An 18,148-nucleotide genomic window follows, 5' to 3' on the forward strand; every position below is an offset into this window, starting at 1 on the left:
TGTATTGACTTGTATTTTCTCATGATTGTGTATTTGACCTGATGTGTATTCTCCAGGCTTCAGAATGCTTGAGGGCTTCAACATCACAGACAGAACCTTTGCTGCCATGAATGGCGTGTCCATGGAATCTGGCTCCTTCAACAGTTTTATAACCTACAGGCTTCACAAGGACGCATTCCTCTCTGCGCCCACAAAGTAAGTGTGTGTCCGTGCTTGCAGCCTGTTTCCTTCGTGCGCGGCCTGCTCCTCTCCTGCGTACTGTAATGCTGGCCTGTGTAATTATTTTTAATGACCTTCAAAGGCTCGGCAGCCTGCGGTCCCCCCAGCGCCCATCCAGCATCTACAGAGCCCCTTGCCAGTTCTGTTTGTTGTTGCAGCTTGTAGAATATGAAGTGTTAGTAAGAGAAAATAATTTTGTTCGGAGTGTAAAGCTCCCGGGGTAGGGCCCTCTTCCACATATGTCATAGAGGGAGCAACCAAAGCAGCCACAGGTCAAAAGCCCAGGTCTTTATTGAGCCCATTAAAATGTCTTCAAGCGATTGCTGAGCTGCTCAAGAATTCTGTTCTAACCTCTAAGGCACGAGCATGCTTTGTTAATTTGTCCATAATGGTTTGTATTTGTGCGTGGGTTAGCCATTGACTCAATGTGCACATGTGAAAACACTTCCAGCCGTAAAGTAGGGACAGAAAAATATTTCAATATGTCAGTCATTTTTCAACCATTTTCAGGTTGTGTGGCCAACGTGAAAGGGTGGTTATTGTGTGTCTTTTTGGTTTATGGTGTGGTTTTTAAGGTGCCAACATTGTTGCTCTGTGTCTTTGGTCTTCCAGGAGTTACAAAAAATCTAGTGTTTCATCCTGGCCAAAGGCTCTATAGGTTATGATTTGCCATCTTAATCCAAACAGGTTTTTGTGAACTCTCCCATGTTGCTCAAATATTTATGATTATCTGATGATCTATACCCACTGGGCACACACTGGTTGAGTCAACGTTTCCATGTCATTTCATTGAAATGACGTTGAATCACAGTGGAATAGACTTTTGAATTGACATCTGTGCCCACTGGGTAAACTAGTGATCAGATATTCTCAAGGCTGGTGTCTATGAAGTTGACCATCTTACAAAAGTAGAATCCTTTAGCTCCAGGAAAGAGGTCTGCCATGACACCTGTATCCTGTATTTTTGTTCCTGCCAGGGAGATCCACCCAGAGGGTCTTCCTCCATCCTACACCATAATCCTGCTCTTCCGTCTCCTCCCCGACACCCCCAACCAGGCATTTGATATCTGGCAGATTGCTGACAGCAACAACAACCCTGAGGTTGGGGTCACCGTCAACCGTAAGCCATGCTTTGTTTCTCTTATGGGGTAAAGCTGTGGTCTGATTCCCCTCCTTACTGCATCAGATAACAGTGTTTAGAAACGTAGACCAGTGTAATGACCTGTAGGCCACTACGGTCCATTGATCCTCTGTTGGTAAATGAAGGATAAAGGAGATTTAGACCTCTGAATGCAAAAGCATCAACCCCCAGACTTGGCTGTATCAAGTTCTTTCTCATGGGAAAGTGTTTTGATTTGACACTGACTTTTACGCTCTGTGCGTATTTCCAAGTCAATAAGTGTTCCCTTGTGTGCCTAAGTTTGTGATCAAGTATTGTACCTAAGTATTCGCTAGTTACGTAAGTGTTTAGTTGTTCATAAGTGTTTACTTGTGAGGGCTATCTCCCCTGTAGCTCACTCTCTGTGTCTGTTTCCATGTGTGTTGCGTGACGTCTCCCTGTAATGTATGGGGGCCATCTGAAACCATTGTTCCCTCTTTTCAGCTTCCAGCAAAACAATCACGTTCTACAACAAGGACACCAGAGGGGAGATCCAGAGAGCCACGTTTAATGAGGATCAAGTGAAGAGAGTTTTCCACGGAAGCTTCCACAAGGTAAACACCATTTCACTTGAATGACATTAAGGCTTGGCAAAGGAATCACATATCTTGGCTTATTTTTCTGGTTGAATTTCCTGAGGACATACAGATCAGCAATAATCTACAATAATTTGGGACAATTACTTCCAAAACACCAGGGTCCAAAGAAGCCTTTTCACATGAATAATGGATTTCTGTGGTAAAATTTTTAGATTAATGTTCAGGGGAGATTATCCCTGTCTGGGATGTGTACAGTTGATATGGTCACCACCTATGATAGATGTATTTGTCTGTTTCCAGTCTTTATGAGCAGTTATGTCTGTTCATAGTTGATGTTTCTGTGGATTAGTGTTTTGCCTCATTGAGTTCACCTACTGAGGTGATAATCAATGCCAAGACTAAGGTCTAGCTAGGATCTGGTTACCTACCTCTCACGACATTGAATGCGATATGGATTCGGTGCCAAAGTGGAGTTCAGGCCTTTTTACAATCTGCCGTTTAGCTTTGTTTTCGGAGACTTTAGGCAGTTATTTTGATGAATGGTTTGGAAGGACTATAAATATCTTTCCAAAGGTTGAAGGAGACTTTGGTGACCCATGGTCACCTTGCACAATGTGCAACCAGTTAGCCTAGCGATGGAGGCTTACAGTGTGCTGATTGGCCATTGTCCTGGCGGCAGTCAGGTGGGAATTCCTGAACATTCTGAGGAAGTGGGCTGTTATTGGATCAGTGTTTGTTGTGGTTTACCTCGTTTACAATAAATAAAACATGATACATTGGGAAAATCACCAGGTCATACTTTTACCACGCAAAACAGAAAGCTAGCTGCGTCTGCCCTATGAAGTATTTTCAAGACTATTTGCTGCTTGAATCGAATGATCTGTTAATAACATTAATTTCCTGCTTCAACATATGGTTTCTAAAAGTCAGAGAAAATCCTCTCACAGTATTATCACACGCCATGTTTGCAGCCTGTGGAATAAACTGAAAAATTTCAACAAGCCCAAAGAGACTTACAAACATCTGTAAACATGAATGGAGATATTTGAAGATATATTGCATCTCCTATACTTCACATCTTCCTGCCTCTGAGTCTGGATTCCCATTGCCGCCCTGTTACTTTCCTATGGTGGGATTACAATGTCAAGTCTGAGTGGGGGTCATTGAGTACATACCTACAGTCATTAGCCACTCAAGGCTTTTCAACCCTGTTGAAATAACACTACAGACAATGCCGTAATTGATTTTAAAAGCCCTTGTTTCTCTAGAATGATTTTGTCACATGCCAAGTTTTAAAGTCGTCATATACAGTGTTTCTGCCACATTCTGGGTACCGCAAAGTCACAGCAGGAGTAGAGGAGCTCACATGGGACATCAAACGCTAGGCCCAACTCAAAGCAGGGCACAATGTAAAACATCCTCTGTTATGCTCAGCTATCAACAGATGAGAAGGATTTAAACAATGAACGTCAGTATATTTTCATATTATTTTATGAACGGTTCAAGATGTAAGATACATCTAAGATGTAGATGTTATTGTTTCCAATGGACTTGAAGAATGTTTCAAGTGTATCCATGTTTTTGAGGGTCCTCCAAAATCACGAGGACCCTCTAGTGTAGTCTACTCTGATCTGACATCAAATGTACTTCCTAAGGTCAATGAGTCCACTCTGAACACTTAAAAGTTATGAGGGAGAATGGTTTGCCCATAGAACCTCAAATGAATGTAGTTTCAGTCAGACCACTAAGCAGCGAAGCTAATTACAGGACAGTGTTATGAATGGGACCCTGGAAAATGTTGGGTCAGGGCTATATCCGATGACGTCAGTGACATCAGCACAATGACATCATCAGAGCTCTAGTTGGGTACCAGCCTACATGTCTGTGTTTCTTGTCTATTGCTGTGGTGGTGCCTGCAGTCTGAGTGTTCTGAGTGGCTAGTATGTGGTGCTGCGGTTACTGCGCTGAGGGAATAGGAATCTATAGTGGTCTACCTACCAGATTAATTGCTGGACTGGTGCATGTGTATACTGTCGTTACTGACTGGACTTTTTGTGTGTATTGTGGTTTCCCAATGGTTCATCCATGGGTGGTTTGGAGTGACCTCAGCGTGTGGCGCTGGAACCTATCTGACTAGTGAAGTCAGAAAGGACAGCTGGACGTAAATACAGCTGTTCCACAAATGCTCAAATGTAGCCCGTAGCATGGATAGTGTTCCCTACCTCAGAACACTTCATATCTTTTGATATGAACTCAGAATAGATTGTTATGAGACTCATAATACATTTGAGGTTTTCCCCTCCTCTCGACTATTTCACTCACAAAATGAATTGTTAATTCTAAGATTAGACATGTCCATGGGAAAATATGAGACAATAATCCAAACCAACCCTCATCTTTATTTCTAGTCTGACCCATGCTCTCATTTGAACTATAGTCCTGATGTTTGCCAAGTGTAGTAAAATGTGTAGGGTGTAGCTACTTCATATAGTTTAATAGCAGGGTAAATGTTTTTTCATCAACTCATATATTGTATGTATCATTGGTGCCATTGGGGGTTTTGCATTTTGTTGCGATCAAGTGGAAATATTAACGTTTTTAGTGGTTTTTGTCATAGCTAGATGTATTCAGTCCACCCACTCTGCAGTTTGCCCATACTTAAAGCTTCACAAATGCAGCTATTATTCTCTGAGAGGACCCAAACTCTCTCAAACTTTCCATTCAGGGATTGGGTGGTTAGGTTTTGCCAGTATTTGCAAGCACTTATTGAGAATGAGTGGGAGAAGAGAATGCTCCAAAGAACCCGAGTTGTTTAAAACGTTGGTCTTTGGTCAATCTCTAACTGATACTTTGCCATAGCCCTGACTGCCCTCTTTGTACTCTCGTTACTACAGTGTTTTCTCTGATGACTTCTTTTAAAAGCCTTCCATTCCGTGAGGTAGTCAAGCAGATTTAATGAAGCATACTACCATTCCAGCCCCAGAGGAAGCCACTCGGAAATGAAATGGTGACTTTACAACCAATGCTAAGCAAGCTCCTTCGGAAGCCTGGATGGGAATATCCCATTGTCCTCCAGGACTGGACATGGAAGCATAGATGTCTGGAATGATATGGTGGCAGTAGTATACCCAAACTGGGATTTTGTCTCTTCCTGAAAAAAGTTGAGACCTGTGAATGCAATTTAGCTTTGCATCAAAACATTTCAGATATGTCAATCTAATTAAGGAATCCTGTCTTAGGTAGTGAGGCTGGATGTGAACTGTGATTTCATGGCGATCAGGGCTCAGGGTGGAGAAAAAGGAGGAGCCGTGAAGACACAGCCAATACTAAGAAAATGGAGTCCGATAGAAATCATGAACGTATGTCAGGGGAATCAGGGGGAAAGAAGCCAATATATGACTATATGAACTGTTTCTGTACCCTGTCTGTGGACTGGACACCTAGCTCTAATACAGCCTACATTATGGTGTCTACAGTATACCAATGGGAGAATGCTGAGAAAGAGATGTGTCCAAGATGTGTCAATGTCCAGAAGAGCTACGGGCAGAGGAAGGGAGGATTAATTGAGTGTAATTGTGACTTGGCTGGTCACGGTGGAAGTCGAGGTCTGGTCTGACTTGACTCCTGTGGTTTTTGATCCATTCAGAAGATGTTAATCATCTGTGTCAGTGTGATAGTTTTCTCAGGCTTTTGTTAGAGAATGGGCCATTGTGCGATTCAATGATTGGGTTCCAATTGAATAAGCTTCCTGTTCACCAACATCAGCCTATTTCAGTTGATGGAATTCTATTTTGCTTTCAAATGATGAGAGAAAACACTGACCTTTTTATGGTAAATCCTAATTTTCCAGTAATATTTCCCAGTAATGTATAAGTTCGCATTCTTTGCACTTGCAGTACATCATTGAGCTTTATTTTTGGTAAGCCCACAAGTGCATCAAAGTATCTATGTCCATGCCAGGATCCTGAGGTATCAGACCCCTCTCCTGTGGTTGGCCAGATAGTCTGTTCTCTTGCCAAGAAAGTCCACTGTAATTTTGTGAGTGGTTGCCAAGTGCAGTTGTTATTGCTCTATAGGACAGTAATGTTAGCCTGCTCTCTCTGTCAGGGTGAAAGCTTGTCAGACTGTTAAAAGAAAATGCAACTGCACAGGAAAGTGTATAAAGTGTAGTGCTTTTGATGGGTTACCCTAAACAACATCATTTCAAAGGCCCATATTCTGACAGTGTGTGTTGTTTCATATATAGCCATAGCTTGTTTAATCTTTTAGATTTTTTAATGTTCTGACATCAACTTTCTTCCAAGGGACCTACAACCAGAATGTTCTTACGTGATTCTAAGCCATTGCCTCACCTCCTTACTCCATTTGCACACACTGTATATAGACGTTTCTATTTTGTTGTAGACTGTACTTTTGTTTATCCCACGTGTAACTCTGTGTTGTTGTTTTTTGTCGAACTGCTTTTCTTTATCTTGGCCAGGTCTCAGTTGTAAATGAGAACTTGTTCTCAACTAGCCTACCTGGTTAAATAAAGGTGAAATAAAATATATATATAATAACTTAATTATAAGGAGGACTGAATAACAAATCATGTTAATAGTGGTGATTTAGTGAAATACAGTATCAGCATCTTAATAAACATCAGTTTCGACTCCACATGGGTTCAACTGGGTTCTTAGTTTCAAATCAAATCAAAAAACAACAAAAAAAAAGGTAGTTTATGTTACGAGACTATCGAATCGTGTCCCTTATTAGGTCTTTCCATTGTAGAGAGAGGCTCTTTTTTAATAGGGAAATGGCATGTGAAAAACTCTGGACATTCTCAGTATCTTACGCAAGCCTGGATGTCCAAACATTGTAATAAGATAATAATAATAATAATAACATGTTGGGTGCTTATATTTGGCCTGCTTCACTTTGGAAATGTTTTTTTTTTTTTACATTTCCCAACTCCCCCTGAGACGCCCTCTGAGTGTATAGGGTCACGGCCAGGGTCTGCCATTATCAAGGTGACCCTGGAGCAATTAGGGTTAAGTGCCTTGCTCAAGGGCACATTGACTGATTTTTCACCTTGTCGGCTCGGGGATTCAAACTAGCGTTTTTTTGTTTACTTGCCCAACGCTCTAACCGCTAGACTACCTGCCACCCGTTGCTGTCGTAGTTCATATTGGGATTAGAGTGGTCTTGACTAATAATCCTCTCCTCTTCCTCCTCCTGCTACAGCTTCACATCAGTGTTTCTCCCGAGAGGGTCAAACTGAACGTGGACTGCCAGGAGGTTGCAGAGAAACCCATCAAGGAGGCCAACAACATCTCCACAGACGGCTATGAGGTGCTGGGAAAGATGGCCAAGTCAGGAGGATCAAAAAGGGAGTCGGCAACGGTGAGTGGAAAATGTACAACACTTATTCAGACTGGAAAACCCCTAAGGAAATGCATCCGTCACTCACACACAAGCTATTGGTGTTAAGTGTGAAGTGCAAAGTGCCCAGGTTTTACACCTAGCTCCTCATCTGCTGATGCTCAAGTAAGAGCTACAACTCAGCCATTGCTGGAGGAATGAAAGACGCTGCTCTCTCTCATCTCACCTGTGTTCCAGCTCTCTGTGGGTGCTGGTCTGTGTCTGGAGCCGTGCCGTGTTGAGTCCTCAGCGCTGGAGCTCAATGGAAGCCATGTGTAACGCCCATCTGTGTTCTAATCTCTCTTTTTCTCCTCTCTCTGTTCTGTTGTGCAGTTCCAGCTCCAGATGTTTGATATTGTGTGCAGCTTGAGCTGGACCAGCAGAGACAAATGTTGTGACCTCCCGGCCACGGTAAGAGCAGTTTCACCGTGGACGGCCTTCTAGTAAAGGCCTCATACCTGTACAGTACCATCAAACCTTTGGCACTTTGACTCGCCCTCTAGCACGTACTATAAATTAAGAGAGCCATTATATTCTTCCGTGCATGCATGTGTCAGAGGTTATGTGTTATTTCTAAAGTGTGCACGTGCTGTATAGACTTTGTCTGAAGCCTAGCTGGGGAAAAGTTTCAAATGAAATGATTGCGTTGGCAGGCCTGAATAGACCATTGTATTCCTCTTTAACTGGATTAATCTGTGTACAGTTTTACAATTCCAGTCCCACCAAAACAACTGGTCCTTTTGATCATGTGGTGAACATATGAATCATAGTACTCATCTGTGATATGTTTATTACCAGATGCATGTGCACTTACTTACTTGACTGTAGCCAATTACCCATCTCTCCCTCTCTGTGTAATTTGCATGATATATTCATATATCGTGGCAAAGAATGCTGTGTTGTGTAAGATGTCATATTTCCTTCCACAAAACAGGTTTCAGTTGTCAAAGAGTATTTGTGTGTAGACCATGCATTCCACTAGTCATATTTCAGTATGCACACCAGTTTTATAAAAACTTGATCAGCTTTTCTAATGGGTTTTCCTTAAGGAAAACTTCAAGGCACCATTTTATGGTTTGGGTTGTCAGAGCAGTGGCACTCATTTTCAATACAGATACTCTTATCTGCACTTATCTGTATTTTGTGGGTTACCAGAAAGGCCCACAGATGTCACGTGATGCCCAATGGGTCATACTATTAATATTGTATTTTAGTAAAGTATTTTTGACATTCTCATTATCTTCCTCTCCCTCCCCCTCTCCCTCTCCCTCCCCCTCTCCCTCTCCCTCCCCCTCTCCCTCTCCCTCTCCCTCCCCCTCTCCTTCCTTAATGTATTGCAGAGAGATGAGCTCAAGTGCCCGGCTCTTCCCCACGCATGCACATGTGCACAGGACAGTGTCGGCCCTCCGGGGCCACCCGGCCCCTCGGTAAAGACATTAACCATCCCTCCATACCTTCGTCCCTCCATTTCGCCTTGTCTTGGGGCAGGGTTCTCTCTACTTCGGTCTGTCCTCGCCTGGCAGCAAAGCTCTCTGTCTACTCTCTTATATAATGATGATGATGATACCACTCTGTCTCCACTACGATGATGTGGACATATAGGAATAGTGTTACAGGGGTATTCTTTTTTCTTCATAATTGTTGCCGTGCTCTAACGTTTAAGCATGTGGATATTAGAGTGGGGACATCCCTCATGTGAGTGTCTGTGTTTTTCCCATGGAAAACGAAAGAGAGGGGGATGAGATGAATGGCGTGAGATGAGGTGTGGGCTATCAGGCTTAGAGATGTGTCAAAAGATAAATGCCCATCTGACAAAATAAAAACCCAGGAAAAACCTTGAAGAGGAGTCTGGAATATGTATGCTTCACTTTGCAACCTCACTACTTCAGGGGATTCCTGAAGGCTTGGGGTTTAGGTCTGGAAGCAGCTCCTGTTGTGGGGATGGCTCTGATTCTCCGTCTCTGACTCTGTCTTTCATTCTGTCTTGACTTTCCCAGGGTGGACCAGGTACTAAAGGACCCAGAGGAGAAAGAGGAGACTCAGGCCCAACTGTAAGTCAAGATTGTTGGATCATTATCAAGCCATTTAACACACACTTGGATCCAGAGCGATTAATGAGTCTGAGTCATTGGATATTATGGTGTTGTGTGGTCCGAGCCACAATCAAACGTTGAATCAAGCCATATCCAACTGAGCTAACTCGGCTACAGTCCAAGGCCCAACTCATTTACAGTAAAGCAGAGTTCAGCATAATGCAGTAGGGATCTCAAAGCAGTTACCACTGAACAGTACAGTCCACCATTTGCATGCCCCATCAGACAAAACAGATTGCTCACATCTGAACTCACTTATTGAATGTACTGTATATTCTTCAGCTTGATTTGTACTGTGTATTTCTCCCCAGTTTGATTTACGGAGGCCAGTGTCGAGAGGTCTGATGAGAAATAGAACTTGTTTCTCACCAACAGTTCATTCTCATTCTCTCAGCCCTGCTGTGGAGAGGTCTACAGGGAGATATGGTGTGAATAGTTTAAAAGTAATGGGACTATGTTTGGTTTTGTCATTCCTCTTCTACCATAGGGTTCAATGGGCCCCCGTGGAGAACAAGGACTTCCAGGACAATCCGGACCTCCAGGTCCACAAGGCCCTAACGGCTTGTCTCTGCCAGGAGAACCTGTAAGTAACACCCCCTTAGATTACGAGGAAAACTAAACTATGTTTAGTGAACATAAAAATGCAATTGCAACCGTCCCTGCAGCTATCCTTCATCTGGAATGTTCTGTTGGATTCACAGTGTGTGGGGACTGTACGACGTCCTCCCTGACTTATGATTTACACACACAGTCACCGAGTGTTAAGATCCTATTTATTCCAGAACGTTCTTCCTTTAGCAATTCTCCTAAAGCTGGGCTGTAAATTCACTCTCAGTTACAGACTACATGACAAAGAGAAACACCAGATCCCTGTAGTTGTTCAGGGTTGGACTTCCCTTTGTACTCATAGTTCTAATCCTCCCCTCTTCGTCTTCTCAGGGACGCCCCGGACCAAAGGGAGATCCCGGAGACTCAGGCCTGACTGGGCTGAAAGTGAGTACAGCTCTCTTTTTCATTAGCTGTGGTTTGGAACAGGAAACCGGAGGCGATTCACTGAGAGAAACATTGCTACTGGAGCCTGGAATCTGTCCACATGGCAATGCTGCAACCACTTTCAAAGTAGGAGGTAGACCATACAGTCCCCAGAGTGGGGTATACTCTCTAATCAACCTGCTGTTTGACACTCAGTGGATGGCCACCAGTTAAGATATTATGGGAAACAGAATGGTCTTGCCAATGGGAGTGGAGGATTGATATGAACTGTACATGTTGGTGTAGGCCACCATTGTAAATAAGAATGTGTTCTTAACTGACTTTCCCAGTTAAATAAAGAAATAAAACATGTTTAAAAACAAATTACACTACTGTCCTGCAACTGCACTTACTCTAAACCCTGTAGTCAAGGCCAAAAATAGGTATTTGCAGACTATTCGTGGCTCTACTTGTGTACCACTAATTGGATTTAAATAGCTGGGAAAGAATGTGTTGAGAAGACGAACAACCTCAGCATTGGATGAGTAAATCATTCAAGGTTGCCAATGACCACATGATTATGTTCTCAAAGTGTATGTGGAGCCTACATAGCATCAAAAGCCCAAAGAGCGATTTCTGGAGACAATGGGACTAAAGATCAAGAGTTTTCTTGGAAGATATCCTTCTTCTTCTCATAGATGGACTCCTTGCCCATCTGAGAAGGGGACCACAAGATACTGTGATAATTCTTTGGCACTGGTCCTCCACACAACATCCACCATGGCCAGGGACTTTACAAACTGAAAACTCCAGTGCCGAATGATCGGAGGGATTATTCTGTAACGTCAGTAATGAGCATCATTTACGTAGTCATTCGCGTCCCATCAAGGACGACTTTACTTTGGGAATATGAGACTCCCCTGAACCCTAATAATTACCCTGCCAAGTTATTAATACTAAAGAAACATTTTGTTGAGAGTTTCTCATTGCGTTATGATTATGGCTATAGCAGCCTTGTCTGTCAAAAGCTCCTGTTAACAACATGCATTTCAACAGCCAATACACGTATCCTAAGGTACTGGCACTAAGATGCATCAGCTAAGTGCATCATGTTCTCACTAAATCACAGGGAACCTAGAGAGAAAACGAGTACCTTTCTGGCAATATGAAAATGCAATTATGGGCCATTTGGGACAAGTCCAACGTGGGTGTGTTATTACTGGTTATCACAGTTTGATTGAGTGTGTTGTGTTCCTGCAGGGTCCTGCTGGTGCTGCTGGTCCTATGGGTTCTGTTGGACCAGGTGGAGTGAGGGTAAGATCTGCCTCTCTGGACCTCTACACAGAGCATGCTTAGTGTACCCGCCCCGTTGAAAGGCCATGAATCGAGCCAGCACCTACTTAAGCATGTGATCACCTACTTAACTCAAAGTGTGCAGTTAAAATGTTGTGTGCTCATAGTATTCTGTTGCATGTTAATGATGTTACTACCCTTGTCAGATGACGTAGTTTGGCTCCGTAGGATGGGTGCAGTAAAATACACTACAGAGATAGGTCACTAGGGAGATCAGAGAGGTCCTGGTTTATGTCACTAAATCTTTATATACTCATCTCTTGGAAAGACAACATAACTTGGAAACAACAACAACGTTATACCAACAACTTAAGGACTGCAACTAAAACTTAATGCCAACTTCTTTATAATGAAGTGTAACTTTTATTGTTGCCTGTTTGTGATTGCCCACCTTTTTTTCCCCAGGGACCACCAGGGAAGGAAGGACCCTCGGGACCTAGAGGCCCAACGGGACCGATGGTGAGTACTGGATTTCAGTCAAGAGAAGTAAAACCTCCTGGGAGTGTCTTTTAATACCTGATAGTAAGCCTGTTAGTTAGCCTGCAGCACGTGGTCAAAACACAGACAAACTCAGTCCTTCAGTAAGTATTGACGATCAAGCATGCATCTCATTCCCTATACTCTGGTGGAGGCCTGCCTCCAGTTAATGAATGGCCACACCATTCCAATAGGAAGAGGGCCTACTTTACCATAAGGACTGATCTGAGGACCGTTAAGCATCCTATCCCTGTTGGCAGTGTTTCCACCCATTTTAGTGTTCTTGGCACAGTATACTGTATGGTGCCTTGACTGTGGATACACAACACAATATAAGGCTGGACAGTATTATACAACATGTTATTTAACAGAGACCGAGAGTGGTTGTTGTTCTTGTATTTACTCCTTGGTAACTTTGGTAAGTGGATGTAACAATAACGCTGTTATCTTTCCATCATCCAGGGAAGCCCAGGATCTCCAGGAAACACAGGAAACACAGGCAACCAAGGAAAACCAGGAGACACAGGAAACCCAGTATGTACAAATACAAGTGGTCATATGGTGATTTGCATGGGTCATCAAGGAGGCAATGGCCAAGATGTGCCAAAATAGTGCAGAATTTCCTCCCACTCCTGAAATTAAGTTTGAAACTTCATTTGTGGAAGCATGAAGGGATGGTTTGGTTAAAAACAAGGGAAACTACAACAGTTGATTACATTGTGTCTTGGATTTTACTCTGGTTCTGACTGGATGACCTTATTCGGAACATTTACCCCTGATTGCATTCGATTCAGTTGGAAAACGTTGCAAATCTCAATCAAATGAATGCCATTCCTGTTATTGAGAAAATCCATGTTTCTTCTCTTTCACAGGGATTGGCTGGAATAAAGGGAGAAAAGGGAGAGAGGGTATGTATATGTACAGTACTGTATCTTTGGACACTTCATAACGTTTCAGAGTAGCATTACCTTGTCTCACCAAAATGTGTCTGTTTTCCAGGGAGACTTTGCATCTCAAAATCTGATGCGCTCCATTGCCAGACAAGTTTGCGAACAGCTTGTGAACAGTGAGTGGCCGTTTAGAACTTCATAAGCCAGCATTGGTTGGGTACACAAACACACACTGGATTCATTGTCTGGCGTCATATCTTTATTCATTCCTCTCAGGTCAGATGAGCAGAATTGATAATATGATCAACCAGATCCCCACTGGTTACCGTAGCAACAACCCGGGCCCTGCCGGCCCCGCTGGTCCTGCCGGCAACACGGGTCCCCCTGGAGAACCTGGACAGCCTGGCCGAAACGGTTTCCCTGGAAACGCTGGCTTACCTGGAAACCAAGGAGAGAGAGGTGAGTGTGATATGTGTTGTTTTTTGTTTGCCTGTTGTATTACTTCCTGTCTGTTTTTGGATGACTAGAAAGTAAATGACAAGTTCTGCAGAGATGCAGAACTTCAAGTTGTGACTTACATGTAGGACACAGTCTGTGCTCTTGTTCATCCCATGTAACCTCATAGCAAATCACCTGGAGTAGCATTGAAACTTTTACAATGATGGTATAATTAAATAATGACGAGCTCAAAGATCAAATGGCAGTTTTGATTGCAAGCGATTGTGCAAAACCCCCATCTACAGTAGGCTGAACATATAGGGTTGAAGTTGGAACCTGACATCATGCTAAGACCTGAGGGTCATCTGCCATCATGCTTCACTTTCTACAGTAAATCTGATATATGCTACAATTTCCTCCATCCTCAAACATGCTCATTTGTGGTTTCAAGAGCAGTTATTTTCTGTTACAGATACATTGTACCGTACAATGGGACCTTTTGTCATTGCTAATAACCCGTTCTCTGTGTCTGATTGTGTTGTTGCAGGGACGCCAGGAGAGAAGGGCGAGAGAGGATCCCCTGGAACTGGACAGAGAGGACAGAGAGGACTCAGTGGTCCGCCTGGTAAGACCTCGGACATCACTTCTCAAGTACAATAACCTATTGCACAACTATGCCTCTTCCAAGGTCCCCCCCCCCCCCCCCCCATCTCACTAGAAGACATGGACCATTAATGCAAGGCCCTGACTCTGTAATTCAGCTCATGTACCTTAACAACGAGGCATGGAACATAAGAATATTCACACATATTTACTCTAAACGGTCATTTTCAACAGCTGGAGACAATATGTTCCCATTCATTAGTTCCTGATCTACAGTTCGAACCTAGTTTCACCATGGCAGCCATTTGTTCTACATCCTTTACTTGGACCTCTCTTTGTGACCTTTAGAACTCCTCCCAGTGCGATCTAAATGACAGACCTGAGTGGCAGGCCAAGATTTGCCTAGCTGTGTCTCAAGAACCTTCGTTTGGGCTGCTGTGCTTCATAAATTCTTAGTGAACGATCAGATGTATTTCCAGCAAAACACTTCTCCTTTCTAGAGATAATGTATGTTTCTTCTTCATGGGATCGGTCCGTGTTCACACGTTTTCCACGGGAATTAAAGTTCCTCTTGATCAACATACCACAAGTCTGACGATGCAAGATCGACATACAGTAATATACATCAAATGACTGAGGGCCTGGGTCTATTTCTGAATGAAGGATTTAACATGTGCTGATGCATTATAGCTGCTATTTTCTATAATCAAAACAATCTTACTCCTACCTCTAATCATTCACCAGTGATCCCAAACCCATTCTAGAAATGGCTGAGGATTAGTCTCTAATAGCCGTCTTATTCAATGTTGATATTATTCTGTCTTCATAGAGGCCCCTTTAACATAGCATTCCCCTTTAATTGAAATTCAGCATGTGAGTCCCCAGAAGCTTTCCTATCACGGGCTAGTGGAGATATCAGGCCAGTCATTGATGTCTACTTTTCCCCTTCAGTCGAACACTGCCAAGTCTGTTTCTGTGAATGAAGTGAGACAACCTAGCAGCAGAGGGAGGAAGGTAGCTAGCAATGATTACTCATTGTTGAGTATGGAGAATCAGATTTTTGTACAATGAGCATTGCTTTGGTGGCTCCTTCATTGACAACACATGTGCTCACTTAAGAGAGCGAGAGAGAGTGGGGGGAAATTCCATCCTTGGTTTGTACTGTCTAGACAGACTGGGGCAGGGGGTAACTCCACAGTCTGACTGGCTTGCTTTTTTTCAGACTTTTAATTGAGCTGTCTAAATATCTCAATTACAGTGGTAGAAACCAATCCCCCCCCACTTCCTGTTGCGATTTAAGGGTAATGTCAGTGGGGTTTAGCTCTGAGTCTGAGTATTTGTTATTTAATTCCCATACCCTACCTTTATCTAATCCCAGGGCCACCAGGTGAGGCTCGGACTGGCCCCACAGGTGCTACGGGCTCTGCTGGGCCTCGTGGCCCTCCTGGTCGCCAGGGAACCCCAGGAGTGAGGGGACCACCCGGGCCCCCTGGCTACTGTGACTCCTCCCAGTGTGTTGGCATTCCTTACAATGGACAAGGCTACCCAGGTATGTCCACGACTGACTGAATCTCTATCTGCATGGCAGGATAGCTGAATACATAGTGAATGCACGAATGTAACGTATGCACACAAATGTATATACAACTTACAGAGACATACTGTACTCAACAGCCAACTTTCTGCTCTGGTTCAATGTATGGAGACCATGGGTTTCAAGGGTTTTTAACAAAAGTGCAATGTTGATATTCAGTATAAGTACCCAGTTCCTTTTGATCCAACAAATTTTATGCAAATGGAACAGTGGATTTATCTTAGTGCCCACGACAGGCTTTTCACAACATTATAAACCCTTTACTTCCAAGGTTTCAATATGTTTGTCATAGAGTTAATTTTCATAATAGCATGTAAAACAAATAGAAATGGCAAATAACTTTCTCCAACAGAGAGATCTAACCCCCTGTTTGAACTGTTTCCAGGTCGGTCCTAGTAAACTTTCTAAGCCGCCTTACACTTTGAAGTCCTGTTTCTGAGATGTTAGCTCACTGGCTAATGACCCCGTAAGGATAACCATTCTGGACATAACGAATGAACAACATTAAAAACCCCAAAAACGAGAAAGAAAGGAGTGGACTGGCACTAACACCACTTCACAGCTTCTATCAGACAAGCTGCAGAGATGGCAACCCTACTGGCCTGTTTGCAGCAAAACGAGCGAGAGAGAGAGAGAGCTTCTCTGCGCAGGAAGGAGCATGTAAAAAAAACCACTTAAAAAAAAAAAAGACTCATAAATTGGATCTCATAACAAAAGAAAAACAGTGTTAACATGGAGACGTGATATCTGTAAATAAACTAATTGTGCCTTGTAAATTATGTTTGAACCACACAATCCACTAAAATCAGTTGGCATCTGTATTGAGCTCGTGCCTTATAACCCCGCTTCCTACTGACGTACTTCCTGCATAACCCTCTGTTTTATTATGATCCCTGAGTGATTTACACAGCTTGTACTCCCATCCAAACTGAAGCATGTGCCATTTGTACATTTAATAATGATGTTCTTTGTATGTTTGCCTAATCTATGCTAAATGGGATTTTCTTGACATTTTCTTCATTTAAAACAAAAAACATATATATATATATATACATCATATTAGTTCCTTTGCTGTAGAACATGTGTTTTCTAATACCTCAGTGGGTTTTAGGACTAGCAAAGGGATATAGGCAAGAGCTAGACACTAGTGGCAGTGTCGTCTTAGTGTTTTGATGCAAATTCCATCCCAGCTTTATAACTCTTTATTTGGGGTATGTGTTCAATATGGCTGATAGTTGTCAATAACATTAAGTGCTAGAGTGCATGGAATCACTAACATTCTTAGAAACAGAGAATTTAACAGATAAATAACAGTTCTTAGGTTCCAGTTCTTCGGTCCATATTTAGGAGATAGTCAAAATGTTTCGGTTGTACATTGTGCATATCAAGTCTCAGACTGCCAACTAAAGTCCTGTTTGATTGGCCAAACAAATATTTCTAGCCAACGGCTACGAGCTCGATCCTGAAACCTACGTAGTCCCTATACTCGAGGAAGAATCGGAAGACGGATCTGAGGCTATGCAGTCGCCTGGTTACTCACGAAGCCAGAGAGGAAAGAGGTCACTATCAAGAGATGATGCAGAGAGGATATCACAATAAACAAAAACAAAACAAAGAATTGTTATCTTGAATTGATCTACGTTTTTACATGAGCGAGTATCAGTGAAACTCAGATAATAACATCTATGGGTTTGATACCCCTAGCTTTATTGTGCATATCTTTACGCATAAACAAGCTAAGTTTAGGAAGATTAAGTGAAAAATATAAAGAATCTAGACATTATTTCATTACAAATCTGTGTGCTTGCTAACTGTTCCCTTAAGTGTCTCTGCTTGTAATATAACTGCATTAAGTGTTTATTAGAGTCCAATGTTTAATGCAATAATCATGTCAAAGTCAGCAAATACATTGGGGGAAGTATACAGTGGCAAGAAAAAGTATGTGAACCCTTTGGAATTAACTGGATTTCTACATAAATTGGTCATCAAATGTGATCTGATCTTCATCTAAGTCACAACAATAGACAAACACAGTCGACTTAAACTAATAACACACAAACAACTATACGCTTTCATGTCTTTATTGAACACACCATATAAACATTCACAGTGCAGGGTGGAAAAGGATGTGAACCCTTGGATTTAATAACAGGTTGACCATCCTTTGGCAGCAATAACCTCAACCAAAGTTTTCTGTAGTTGCGGATCAGACCTGCACAACAGTCAGGAGGAATTTTGGACCATTCCTCTTTACAAAACTGTTTCAGATCAGCAATATTCTTGGGATGTCTGGTGTGAACTGTTCTTTTGAGGTCATGCCACAGCATCTCAATTGGGTTGAGGTCAGGACTCTGGTTGAGGTCAGGACTCTGACTGAGCCACTCCAGAAGGCATATTTTCTTCTGTTGTTG

At 42.7% G+C, this 18,148-nt stretch overlaps 1 protein-coding gene across 2 annotated transcripts in view; it reads left to right on the forward strand.

Annotated features, from left to right (window-relative positions):
- Positions 1-17,352, forward strand: part of LOC110504194 (collagen alpha-1(XII) chain) — a 69,117-nt gene extending 51,765 nt beyond the window's left edge. For both annotated transcript variants that reach the window (XM_036962414.1, XM_036962415.1), the window contains 18 exons: positions 57-195; positions 1,197-1,339; positions 1,823-1,932; positions 7,141-7,299; positions 7,651-7,728; positions 8,658-8,744; positions 9,315-9,368; positions 9,898-9,993; positions 10,350-10,403; positions 11,643-11,696; positions 12,141-12,194; positions 12,675-12,746; positions 13,085-13,120; positions 13,212-13,278; positions 13,379-13,561; positions 14,088-14,165; positions 15,522-15,692; positions 16,123-17,352. In XM_036962414.1, coding sequence (XP_036818309.1) covers positions 57-195; positions 1,197-1,339; positions 1,823-1,932; positions 7,141-7,299; positions 7,651-7,728; positions 8,658-8,744; positions 9,315-9,368; positions 9,898-9,993; positions 10,350-10,403; positions 11,643-11,696; positions 12,141-12,194; positions 12,675-12,746; positions 13,085-13,120; positions 13,212-13,278; positions 13,379-13,561; positions 14,088-14,165; positions 15,522-15,692; positions 16,123-16,133 — 1,646 coding nt within the window. In that variant the 3' untranslated portion in view covers positions 16,134-17,352. The remainder of the gene's footprint in view (positions 1-56; positions 196-1,196; positions 1,340-1,822; positions 1,933-7,140; positions 7,300-7,650; positions 7,729-8,657; positions 8,745-9,314; positions 9,369-9,897; positions 9,994-10,349; positions 10,404-11,642; positions 11,697-12,140; positions 12,195-12,674; positions 12,747-13,084; positions 13,121-13,211; positions 13,279-13,378; positions 13,562-14,087; positions 14,166-15,521; positions 15,693-16,122) is intronic.
- The last annotated feature ends 796 nt before the right edge of the window (positions 17,353-18,148 follow it).

This window comes from Oncorhynchus mykiss, chromosome 25 (genome assembly GCF_013265735.2).
Source record: "Oncorhynchus mykiss isolate Arlee chromosome 25, USDA_OmykA_1.1, whole genome shotgun sequence".
In the NCBI taxonomy this organism is placed as follows: Eukaryota; Metazoa; Chordata; class Actinopteri; order Salmoniformes; family Salmonidae; genus Oncorhynchus; species Oncorhynchus mykiss.